The 13,175-nt window shown below is 35.4% G+C and overlaps 1 protein-coding gene and 1 long non-coding RNA gene across 2 annotated transcripts; one reads left to right on the plus strand and one right to left on the minus strand.

The window, feature by feature from the left end:
- Positions 1–164: 164 nt before the first annotated feature.
- Positions 165–9,309, minus strand: LOC135644666 (primary amine oxidase 1-like). Its single transcript, XM_065162446.1, has 5 exons — positions 8,496–9,309; positions 7,858–8,242; positions 7,636–7,749; positions 612–1,153; positions 165–535 (listed from the first exon to the last, which is right to left on the minus strand). The coding sequence occupies exons 1-5, from the start codon at positions 9,275–9,277 to the stop codon at positions 331–333; spliced, it is 2,028 nt and encodes a 675-aa protein (XP_065018518.1). The 5' UTR covers positions 9,278–9,309; the 3' UTR covers positions 165–330.
- A 1,748-nt stretch (positions 9,310–11,057) lies between these two features.
- Positions 11,058–11,685, plus strand: LOC108953596 (uncharacterized). Its single transcript, XR_001979387.2, has 2 exons — positions 11,058–11,194; positions 11,341–11,685. It is a non-coding gene; the product is annotated as an uncharacterized LOC108953596 (long non-coding RNA).
- Positions 11,686–13,175: the final 1,490 nt, after the last annotated feature.

Below are 13,175 nucleotides of genomic sequence, written 5' to 3' on the forward strand. Positions count from 1 at the left end.
TAATCTACCAAATAACACCAATACCCCTGTCGATTATTTTCCTTACCAAAATACCCCTATATTTAATTTCAGATATAAAACCATGTCAAAAAGCTCTATTGCCGAGTCAAAGTGCTATTTTATCCTCACGTGTACCCATAAATTGTATCCAATAGTAAACGCTATGAGTTTAATTGGGTAATTGCATTTCTAAAAATTATTCATATAAAATATGATAATTGAGTCCGTATTCGTGGGTGAGGGTATTATAGTCATTAGGTGAAGATAACTTAATCATTCGTACAACGTTGATGCCAAGTTCGAAGGTGTTCATGGTCGCTCTGCCCGCTTCTACGGATTCCTGGAACAGTTGGGCAGATGCACTTGCTTGTTAGCTGGAGTCTTGATCAATGGATTGCTCTCAAAGAAGTTGGCAGGTCGTAGCTCGAAGCCGCCGCTCAATAGCGGCATCACCGGAAAGTCTTCTTGATATGGTACGTGATGAACGCCTACTGTGTACCACAGCACGATGTCTGTGTTCTCTATCACTCGATTCCTGCAAATAACGCACAAATGGTTCGTCTTCGAGCTTTCGCCAATCCTCCATAGAATTTAGTAGTGAAAGGACGTACCTCGCGGTCCATGCAGCCAAGTTGTCGTCTCCCCTGCTCTCGTCGGCGTAAAGCCCGGCCGCCCACTTCTCGGACTTGTTGTAGGCCGTCACCCGCACCTGCTTCTTGCTGTAGCTCGCCCTGATCTGAGGGTAATCGTCGTCGGAGAGCAGAGAGGCCGCCGTCGCACCGTGGCTGATCAGACGATAACCCACGTCGTTCCCCATCTTCGTCTTCTTGCTCGGGTTCACCACCAGCAGTTCCGCCGGCTCGGCGCCGAGCTCCACCAGGGCGTCGGCCTCGGTCCTCGCCGTCTCCTTCGCCACCGTCCAGTAACTCCTCCTCGGCGAGCTGTCGTCGGTCACCCTCACGGTCTTGAGCTTCGATTTGACGAAGGAGTTGTCCGGACCGTCGACGTCGAGGTCGAGGTGGAAGGTGACGAAATGGTCGTGGTAGACGCCCATGGTGTTTGCCGCCAGCAGTGTACCGTGCTGGTCGCCACTTATTTGGTCTGCGTGAGTGTACTGCGTGCCCTTCATTTCCAGGATGCCCGTCAGTGACACCTGTATGCATAAAGATGCCACGTGTGTTGATTAAAAAAATTATATGAGCATAAAATTTATAATCATATTTTTGTTAAAAAAATTTAATATTAAGAATTAAAATCAAATAATCATATATCAAAACTTAGATGTATCTATCTTAGTTATTCAAAAAAAAATTAATTGATTTATAAATCGATGAATTATCATCTGATTAAAAATTACAGTTATATTAATCTATAATGGAAATAGAATACAAAAGCTACAATGATATTTATCTATAAAAAGAATTAGACTCATATTTTTTTTTCTTCGTATCTTTTACATGATAATAAGTAATGAGATAAGACCTATTGAAAATAGATCGGATGAAATAAGGACAATACGAAATTAAAAAAAGATAACCTATCATATATAGTCTTATTTTATCTATTTATAAACAAGAGCAGAAAACCTAAGATAAGTAATTAGAAAATTCTCTTTCATCAAGATAATCTCATAAGAAATCTTACTATGAGTAATTAAAAAAAATCCCTTCTATTAAGATCATCTCATAAGAAATTTTACTATAATTAAACTTTTTTTTAACTAATAACTATAATTAGAATATAATTAAATCTATAATATATCTTACTCAATTAAACATGATCATACAATCTAACATTCTCTGATATATTAATTTTTAAGATATAAAAAAATAAAGTTAAAATAAATAAAATAAAATTTTATTTAAATTAATTTATCTAAATTAGATTCTAAAAGTTTTAAAAAATATTTTACATATGTGCATGAATTTTATATAACAAAACAATAAATTTAATAAATATAATAATTATATGTCATCAATGTTATACTTTCTTCTATATATCATAATGATCTTTATATATTTTTTCTAATATAATCCATAATGATCTTTATAATTTATCTTATTAAACAATCATATTATCATATTCGTAATATGCATATACATAAATATAGACAAGATAATAAAAATAAATAACTTTAACTAAGTAAACAAAGAAAAATATATATTCACTTAAATATATATCATCATATATTTATAAATTGCTTATAAGCCTCATTATAAGAATATGTTCCTTATGCTTTAGTAAATAAATCATCAATCATCATAGTGATATTAAGGTTCTATACTTATTATTTTTGGACTCTTTATCTAACAACAAAGTATTTTATCTTAATATAGTTAGAACCACTAAAATACTTACTATTATTAGAGAATAAAACTACTATAATATTATCAAAAAATATTTTTATTGGCTTGACAATTGAGTCTATCACACCAAATTTGAAGATAAAATTTTATAACCATAAAACTTGATTCGTGACCTCAAAGAATATTATAAATTTAGCTTATATTATTGATGATACAATAAACGATTGTTTTATAATTTTCTAAGAAATTACCCCTTTTGCTAATATAAATATAAATCCTTAAGTAGATTTCTTATTATCGAGATAATTTATAAATTTAATATTTAAATATTTTATTAATTTAAGTTGATCTAATCTCTTGTATATGAGTATATAATCTTTTATCCTCTATAGATATCTCATCACTTTTTTTTACAGATTTTTAATATTTTATTCCTAGATTGCTCGAGTATCTATCTAACATTTCAATTGATATATGGTCCCCCAATAATTTGAGTATATAATAGATGTTTAACTATGCATACATAAGGAATATCTTTCATGTGAATCTTTTCTAAGTCATTCTTAGGATACTAGTTTTGATTGAATTTCACCTCTAGTAATATTATATTATTAGATGAACAAAGTCGCATATTAAATTTCTCTCGGACTCGGTCAATACATCTTTTTTAAGATGGTCTTAACAATCCTTGAGATATATCTTTGAATATTTTAATACTAATAACATAAGTTGTCTTATTCATATCAATCATCTTAAAATTCTTGGCAAGAAATATCTTGATTTCATGCAATAAATTTACTAGTAAAATAGTATTCATATATAAGACTAATATAATAAATTTGTTCCACTAACCTTCATATATATATATATATATATATATATATATATATATATATATATATATATATATATATATATATATATATATATATATATATATATATATATATATATATATATATATATATATATATATATATATATATGTTAATCAATAATATTTTCTTAAATATGAAGAAAGTAATTATATTATAAAATTATATATATCATTATTCGAAAGTTTGTTTAAGGCCATAAATAAATTTCCTAAATTTGTAAGCCGAACATTCCATTCCTTCTTTATAAATTCTTTATGTTATTCTATGTAAATTTACTAGTAAAATATTATTCATATATAAGACTAATATAATAAATTTGTTCCACTAACCTTCATATATATATATATATATATATATATATATATATATATATATATATATATATATGTTAATCAATAATATTTTCTTAAATATGAAGAAAGTAATTATATTATAAAATTATATATATCATTATTCGAAAGTTTGTTTAAGGCCATAAATAAATTTCCTAAATTTGTAAGCCGAACATTCCATTCCTTTCTTTATAAATTCTTTATGTTATTCTATGCATATTTTCTCATCTAAATTCTCATTAAAAAATATTATTTTTATATTTATTTGATATAACTCAATATCATAATGGGCTACAAATATCATAACGATCCTCGATGAGTCCTTTCTAGAAACCGAAAAAACTGTTTCATTATAATTAATGTCTTCTTTTTTAAAAAAACCTTTGACCACATCTTGATATAGCCTAAGACTTTTTATATATTAGATATACATAGTCATGTCTTATTAGGTTATATATAAATATGATAAAATATCTCTCTTCACTAAAATAGAAAACATGAAGTGATCCGTAAATATCTCATATAGTTCTTTACTTCTTATAGTATTTTTCTTTATATTTGAATAAGACATCAAAATCAATAAAGTCTAAATCTTTCAAAATATCATCCTTCAATAATCTTTTAATTTTTTTCTTAGAGATATGCCCCAAACTTCTCTATCGCAAGATAGAAGATTTCTTATCATCAATGTCTTTACAAACTCAAATTTTAAACTAATTTTATATAAACCATTGTATAGAATTTCAAAACTAACTTTTACTTAATCATAAAGTATACTAAGTTTACTATCACCAAAAGAAATAAAACATTTTAACTTATCAATTCTAGATTGAGAAACTAATTTTTTTGGAATACTAAAAACATAGCATGTGTCCGTAAAATTCATTAGATAACTCGTCTTTTAAGTATAAATGATAAGTTCCTACTACAATTACTTTTGTTTAATATAATTCCTCACAATAACGAATCTTTCATGTTCTTTTGACTTTTGGGTTGAAAAAAATAATTACATATTATTAGTAATATGAGATGGAGGATCAGAATCAATTAACTAAGTATTAGAAAAAACCTTTGTAATATCTAATTCGAAACATACAATGGTTAAGTTTATATCTTTCTTTTCAAATCAAGCCTTGCATTTAATGAAATCTCTTTTCACATCTTTTCTTACCACAAAAGAAATACTTTACTAAGAATGTTTTCTTTTTATTAATCTACTAGTATTTTTAGACCCGATAAATTTATTTGGTAGATGATACTTCAACCTTCTTTTCTTGTTACTAACTCTTTGAGTAATAATCAAAATATTATAAGATCTTTTCTACCTTAATATTAATTCTTCGTTGATATATATACTAGTTAACTCATTTATGTCTCATTTATCCTTATTTATATTGTAGTAAATCTTGAAAATACCAAACTAAGGAGGAAGAGAATTAAAAATAAATTCGATGAAAAAAAACTCATCTACATTCATGTCAAACATTTTAAATTTCACAACCTTATTAATCATATTAAGGATGTAATCCTGAATCCCTTGAGTATTGTTATATTGAACTATAGTCAATTCTTTCATTAATATGTCAGCTAATAACTTATCAATAAATTTAATCTATCTTCTATAGCTTTTAAATATTCTTATATGCTAGTTGTAAGCGATAATAAATTTTTTATATTATTTACAATTATCAATTTTATAAACATTAGACTGAGTCTATTAAATCTTATCTAAGCATTCAGTTTATTGATTTGTTCTATGGTGCTCTTATCATTCAAGTTTGTAGGTCTTTCAACAAGCAATGCTAGGTCAAGATCTAATAGTGTGAAGTATACATGCTATAATCATTCTGAATATTTGAACCAGATAACTCAATGTAAATTATACATGCTCTAATCATTCTAAATATTTGAACCAGATAATATAGGGACACTAGAAATATAAAAATATAAGGAATGAAGTACTACTATAAAATATAAAACTATATTAATGTTTTGATTTTCTAAGATATGCTGAACTATTAATATTATTTATATTTTACTTTTTAGTAAAATATTAATATATTTAGTGTTCAATTAAAATTATTTGTGAAAGACTCATATATTTCTTATGGAATATTATTGTTATCTTTAACTATATAATCCTAAGCTATAAGAATATCCAAAATAATATCATCATACTCAATCATATAATTCTTGAAAGTAAATTCTTTTCTTAGATTATCTATATCTTTGAATTATGTGTGTCACTATGAATATTATTTTTTAATATCATTTAGAGTTAATTTTTAATCTAATTTTATAAGTTATTGATTAATGTCACTTTGATAGCTATAAAATCAATATAATAATATAGAATATAATTTAAAACATCCTGAATGGTAAAACATGTATTATAATTCATATATCAAAAGCTTATCATCCAAAACCTCTTTAGCGGCCACTGGTCAAATAAAACTTAGGAAGGTAAGTTATAAATAATATTTATCATGTATTTATTAATCTAATTTATGCATAAATAATTTAATAATAATAAAATAATAAATATAATAATTATTAAATATTATCAATACAAAAAATATTTATTAACTGTAATCATGGTAAAACATAGATCAAATCTTTAAGTGAAAAAATAAATATTATTTCATAATTTTATCTGATTTCTAGGGTAGAACTATTAAAGGGACATCAATTGAAATTGAAAGAATTCAAAAGGGTATAATAGTCTTTTAATGGGTGAAAAACTCTAATCCCATTTTGTTTCCTTAGCTATCTAAGTCTACACAAGGCCTTTACTGCAAGGTCATATGTTGCTTGCACATCGCTTTGTGGTTGATCAATGACCCCCTACGGTAGCAACGGTATTCCACTGTACTCGTGCACGACCATTCTCATGCACGTGGCTATCATTGTCGTACAAGTCATCTTCGATTGTGCATGTGTTTGTGATTAACCGATGACCCCTACAACCATCGTGCAACCACTAGTCGACCCCAACCTCCAGCTTCTCGTTGACGTCAATTGTTGCTAGCAAACACCAACGTAGTAGCATCGTTGCAATCATCAGTCAAAGGCGACAGAATTGTTGTGCTATCGCACACAACGACACCATTGCGTGTGCAGCCACAGCAATACCTTGGCTAATTCACATAGGCAGACATCGCTACATGCAACAACACTACTATTTGGCTTAGTCATCGCCAATGACTGAGATAATGACCAACGAAGGTCATCGCCCTCAATAATGTTATTGTTGACCAAATATAAGTAACATACTACCATCATGGTTTCACTCGTATTACATTGCCTATAAGCTGGTAAGGAACACGGATGAATAGATTCAGATATCAAACAAGACAGAAGAGATACGAAAGTAAATCGACAACATAGACATATTGTTCAAACATCATATAATCAAAACTGAATAACATATTTTCCTAAGTAAATGATGCTAATAAATAGATCTAAATATAAAATAGATCTAATATATTTTTATTATCTAAGATATTTGATTTTAAAACTAAGACTCTGATACCAATTATAAGCATAAAACTATAACCATATTTTTGTTATATAGAAAAACTTTAAAACTAAGAACTGAAATAAGATAACCATAGATTATAGTTTAGATACGTATATCTTTCGGTATCATTCAAAAAAAAATTATTTGATCTATAAGTATATTGTCACCCAATCCAAAAGTTGTTACAATAATGATTGGACCACTAAACAATAGAATAGGGACTAGATTAAGAATATAACTCCAATCGTATATAATCCTAAAAAGGTTACGTCTATTTATATGTAAAAATAAATGATTTAAAATAAATAAGTATGAGAGTCCCTTTTATCAATATCATCTCCTTACGAATACTATCAGATAACCAAAATCAAAATTTAATTAGATCTATAATATATCTTATCTAATTAAATAGATCATACCATTAAGCATATGAGACGTGACATTGACGTGATTAAATTTAATGCAATTGGCTTATATATATATATATATATATATATATATATATATATATATATATATATATATATATATATATATATATATATATATTCTCATGTTGATGTATATATCTACTGTTATTGAAGTCAACTTTGTCATACCCCTAACTTAATGGAGCCGCTGGTTTTGAATTCCCAATCTATCACGTAGTCGTAGTTGCCAATTGCTGACACCATTCGTACGACCAGGCTCACCTCCGGCCTCACCTCCGTGATCTACAGTCGAGTATATCCATCAGAAGAATCGAGTGAATCCTGAGACCTTTACCTGTGTCCACAAGATGGAGAAATGGTTTCGATCACGACGAAGCTATGTCGACTCACCACTTGCCCAGGAATCCCGAACTCGGTGTGCCGCCACGAGGCGTCGCCGGAGTAACGCTCGAACACACAGAAAGCATTCGATTTCTTGATCGGCAACCCGTCTCGGTCGGTGATGTACGCGTCCATGAATGCGGCATTGGCCGGGCAGTCGGTCATGGGCTCCAGCGGTGCCGCCAAGAGCCCGAAGCCGAACTCGCCGGCGTCGAAGAAGGTTTTGTAGTACCATTCCTCCGATGGGTCCATGTACGGTACGAATATCTCCGATACGTAGCCCCTGTGCAGGACTCGCCGGAAGATTCCCTTCTCGGAGTCCTTCACTGATGCTAAGGAGATGACTGTGCCGGCTCGGACGTCGTAGCCCAAGTGGAATTCCCAGTTGGCCCACCTGCAAACGTGTGGACAAAAATCCATCGATGAAGCATTTTCCAACACAATGTGACATGTTCTTGCTATTTATTGTATTCCGATAAAATTGTTGACCAAGTCAATGCAAGAAAATTCCAACAATTACATGCATAGATAATATATTTCTATCGGTTCACTTATATTATGTGATAGGAAAAGGTTCATGCAGGAAACCTATCAACTATTGGCTCACGATATATCGCTGTCATACGTAAACAGTGTTGAACAGATACCTGATCATGTGGCCATCAACTTCGAAACCCTTCCCTTCGGGCTGCACGATGATGCCGGGCTTCGTCCGCGGCCCTAGCGGCGGCTTCTGCTTCGCGGCTCGGTAGTCCGTCCCCGTTGACCCCGGCACCGGCACAACCATCCGGTCCTCGTACTCCACGATCTCCATGGCGTCCAAGTCCACCACCACCGTCACCCCCTCCAATGGCCTCGCGTAGAAGTTCACCGTGTCTCCCGTGAGGAAGCACTGGATCTTCAGCAGCCGCCTCCCTTGCTTCCTCTCCCCGAACCACCCCACCGAGAAGGTCGTGCACAGAACGTCCTCCGGCTCCAGCCCCCGCTTCTTCACCGACTCCACGAACGGCGCGTAGTCCAAGGGCAGGGCGGAAGCCGCCTCTTGCTCCTCGAAGTTCAGCATGGGGTAGCCGAATCCCTCGTACACCTTGTCGGAGACGATGGAGTGGTTGGTGATGTCCACGTATACCTCGTGGGTCTTCTTCTCGGACCGGAGTATCACGAACGCTCGCCGTGGCGGCGCTGCCTTGTTCCAGCGGTGGGTCGACGCCCATGCGAGCACGTCCGGCTTGTCGAGCTCGTCCAAGCCGACATAGTGGAAGGAGAGAGATTTGGATGAGCCAAGGTGGGAGGACTTGATTATGTTGCTGACGGCCGAGATCTCGGAAGGGGTGAGCGGATCGAGGGGATGGCAGTAAATGGAAGCCAGCTTAAGAGAGTGGAGGAAGACGAAGACGAGGAAGGAGGAGGAACTCAGCTGTGGATTCATGTGGGTGATTCAAGGCAGTGATGGTGCAATCGCAATAGAATTAATGGGAACTTAAATGAAGCTGGACTGTTGACTTGAGAGCTTGACTGCAAGCAGGACGTCAACAAGATGCAAACGTCTTAGCCAAGCTGTTAGAAATGTCGTATATGGTGTGCTTGGAAGTAAATTAGTGTACGTCCTCTGACTTCCTGCATAGTCGTAAATAATTGCTAATAAACTAACAAATGATGAAATCTTCCACATAAATGAGACAATAAATATACTTGTCCTGTTAGTTCTATTCATTTGAGCTACCATCACAAGAAAGAAAACAGGACAGTGGGATCGATCGGCTACCACAGCATTATTATCTTGAACTTGTTCAGATGCAGAAAATTCTTTAGAAGACTACTCTTTTGGACGAGCATGGGGAGGGTCATATCGGATGATGGATCAATTCCCAGCTGTAGTCTCCTAGGGATGCTAAAATCTTCATTAATGACCTTTAAATGACAGGGAGTGAAAGATCTATCAAGGTATGAAGGCAGAGTCCATATGCTTTCATGTGATGGAGATGAACTCAAGCTGCATTACATCCGAGCATCCAGTTGGAGAAGAACACACTCCCCATTGAAGTGAACCAGGAGAGGCAAACCCTTGCACTTAGATCAACTTGGAATGAACAATGTGAATGTTAATTATGATGATCTGATACATTTCAGAGAGACCAAAAATTGAGACTCATATTTTAGCTGCATAAAATTTCCATTCTAAATTGGCATTAAACTTACCCTGTTTCTACATAATTATCTTTGTCTGACAACAATCACTATAACAAAGATCAAGTTGCAACAATTAAAATAAGACCCCCTTGATACATTTATAATGATTGAAAACCATGCTCAACATTAATCTAGATCATTTTGTTACAGGTTCCATTGTTTTGTTGCAGGTTGAGGTCATGCATCTTCAAACAAAGTGCTACGAACAGAAATCACTGGTCCATATGATCTGTGTAATCTCTCCAGAATACCCTCTCTTCGAATTCCAGCAACCATGAGTAATACAGCATCAAAGAAAGCATAGGTGCAAATGGTTATAAGAAAAGATTTGTGTTCTTGTCTTGGTTGGTCCTGCATTCAAATCATGTGTGGATTTGGAAGATTCTGAAAACGCCATTTCATTCAACCTTCATTTGTACTTCTCAAATAAAAGCGACTCCAAGTTCTCTAAAGATGGGCATGTGATAAATGCAAAGACCAACTCTCTCTTGACAATTTGAGATGCTCCTGTGATCTCTGTTCATTATGGATCCTACTGACAACATGAGGAATCATGCCATTGATGCATTATTCGTATCGCGATGCTGAGTCACTACCAGTTTAGGTTGACAGTGCTTCTGCTTGCATCGTGGACCAGTTCTAGAAGCAGAGCAACCCTCAGAAAGAAAACGATATGAAGCCAAAAAAGGGCCTAATTAGCTGATCTCATTTCTTATCATTGGAAAATAGGCTGCTCCTCTGTTCTGATTCGAAAGAAATTAACACAGCACAGCATGTAAAAGTTCTCCATTGATTTACGGTGTAGAAAGCAGGAAATAGCTTTCCTGATGAAGTGAGACAGAGAGAGCTTGAGAGAGAAGAGTGGGAGGTGGAAAGTGACACGGTACCAAGACAATATGTAATCCATGATTGTCCTGTAAGAGCATGGAATTCTTGTGGCAGCAGAAACTGTGTCATAGGCTTCACCTCTGTCTCAAGCAAGCCTATTACTTAACCCTCCAACTTCCCTTCCCCTCATCCTCACTCTCCCTCTCCATTCCCCTTTCACCAATGAAGAAATAGTGCACCTCCCATCTCCTTCCCATGGGGTGGCTTCAGTCCCTCTTCTCTCCTCTGAAGAAGCTCTGGTTTCGCTTGCATTCTGCTCGCAAAAAGAGTATGTCAATGTTCTTCTACTTCATGCCTCTGTTTGTGTAGATAAATCATTCTTAATAGTTGCTCAACAGTAAGGACTACTTGGTATTCTTGGAGCAATTCTTTGCCTCATTAGAAGTTACAATTGGACTTCTCTTGCACTGACAGATAGAGGGATATACATCCTCTACGAGGATGTGAAGTCATGCCAATGCGAAGACGTGCATATCTTATGGTCGATCCTCGTCGAATCGCAGCCGTCGCCATTGCGACTGAAGCAGTGAGCCCCTGCTCATGAATCCATGGAAGAACACCGGCGAAGACGACGAGGTTTCTGATGTGTGTGATTGTATATACATACTAAATACAAAGATAAATGCACAGGTCATGAGTGAGGGTGATGAGCTCCTCCCGTGCCTCAAATCCTTGTTTGCAGTAGTAATATCTGATGTATTCTGTGTAATACTAAAAAGAAAACATGACAGGGTTTGGTAGAAGGCTTGTTTTCTTTTCCTTCAAATCTGATGGATGTCCACTGTGGTTAGCTGTAGGGTAGCAGAGATTTCATTGTCACCGTGTTTCTGACACTGCATGAGGTGATATATTTCTTTGCATCATACGAACTTCTTATATCCAAGATGTGAGATGTATGGGGAAATTTTCCTGCATGAGCTCTAAAATAAGAGGAAGTGATGTGGACAGTGCAAGTTGTGATGGGTCACTGCAGCTGAAGTGAAAGGGACTGTGTTCTTTTTGTTTGCAGACCAATCTCTTCTCCCCACAACAGCATCTGCAACTCAAGTTGCATGGTTACGGTTAAAAGGTCAAGTGAGAACGCCTAAGAATTGAAGCAAATGCAGAGACAGATTGATAGGAAACATTTCGATGACAGTCCACCAGCTGATCGCCACCAAAAAGCTGATATAGAAGATAAAAGGCCCATGTCATCCCCCTAGATTGGCGATGGTGCAGCAACTTATCGACCATCGTGGATCGCAACCCGCGGGAAATGGTACGAGTTGATCGTTGGGAGCAATAATCCTCGAACGATTGAGCTGTCCTGTGCCCCCCTTTCGTCGGCTCCTGCAGATAGCTCATAAGGAGCTATTCAACTCGACCTTGTCAACCGTGAGTTGACAGGAGGTGCCCCTTTTTGTTATCCCTTGCTAATGATGCATCGCAGCAAGCCATATAGATTAGTCAAGCCATAGAAGGAGGACGTATAGATCAACCGTGGCCCTCCCAAACTTCTTAGGTATAAAAATCGGTCCTCGATGCCTGAACAAAGATCGGACCTCTACACCCTAAAACCCCATGTCTTCATTACTCCATATAGCTAACTCGATCGTCGAAGGGATCAAGTCAAAAAATCACATCCGCCTCCCCCTCCCCCTCCCCCCTCCACCCCTGCGACATCGACCTTTTGTGCAAAACCGTCGAGGAGTTTGAAACCTACCCCAACCTAATCGTGGAACAACTTTAGAACCACTTCAACCAATGTATTTCCAACAGAGACCCTTTTGCCCGACTACCGGGAGGGCCATCTAGATGGGTTTGCACCTTCGGGATAAGATGAGGCTATGTTGGCCACTAGTTGACAGTATCAAAGTGCCAATATTTTGATGCTAGAAGGAGGACTCAAATGTCATAAGACTGTTTACCTGCAAACCCCCTCAATGAGTGCTCTAGTGTGGAGGTGTTGCCATCCATACATAATACCTTCAAGCAAGAAGGGTAATTACCCTTCTTCCCATAGGTGGACACGTCCACCTCGCCCAGACCTTGGAGTGCTATTAGTGCTTATTTAACGACCCTGAGCTCTCACCTCTGGGGATGAGTATGGGGCACCTAGTTATCCTTGTCGAGACCATCATAAGCCTCACACACCAATTGTAGACGCTAGTTGGGATAATGTAAACCATTGCCCCCTCCACAACTATGACTAACAATCTAGCCCTTCTCCGCTCCAGCACTCCTAAGGGCTCTCTAAATTGATCTACTAT

The sequence above is a fragment of the Musa acuminata genome, chromosome BXJ3-8 (assembly GCF_036884655.1).
Source record: "Musa acuminata AAA Group cultivar baxijiao chromosome BXJ3-8, Cavendish_Baxijiao_AAA, whole genome shotgun sequence".
Lineage (NCBI taxonomy): Eukaryota > Viridiplantae > Streptophyta > Magnoliopsida > Zingiberales > Musaceae > Musa > Musa acuminata.

Bases quoted from the DNA above. Each gene is read 5' to 3' on its own strand.
- LOC135644666 (XM_065162446.1), bottom strand. From the start codon at position 9,277: ATGAATCCACAGCTGAGTTCCTCCTCCTTCCTCGTCTTCGTCTTCCTC. The intron at 7,750-7,857 runs GTGAGTCGACAT...ACTCGACTGTAG, and splicing joins TCGGGATTCCTGGGCAAGTG to ATCACGGAGGTGAGGCCGGA. The intron at 536-611 runs GTACGTCCTTTC...CGTTATTTGCAG, and splicing joins TTGGCTGCATGGACCGCGAG to GAATCGAGTGATAGAGAACA.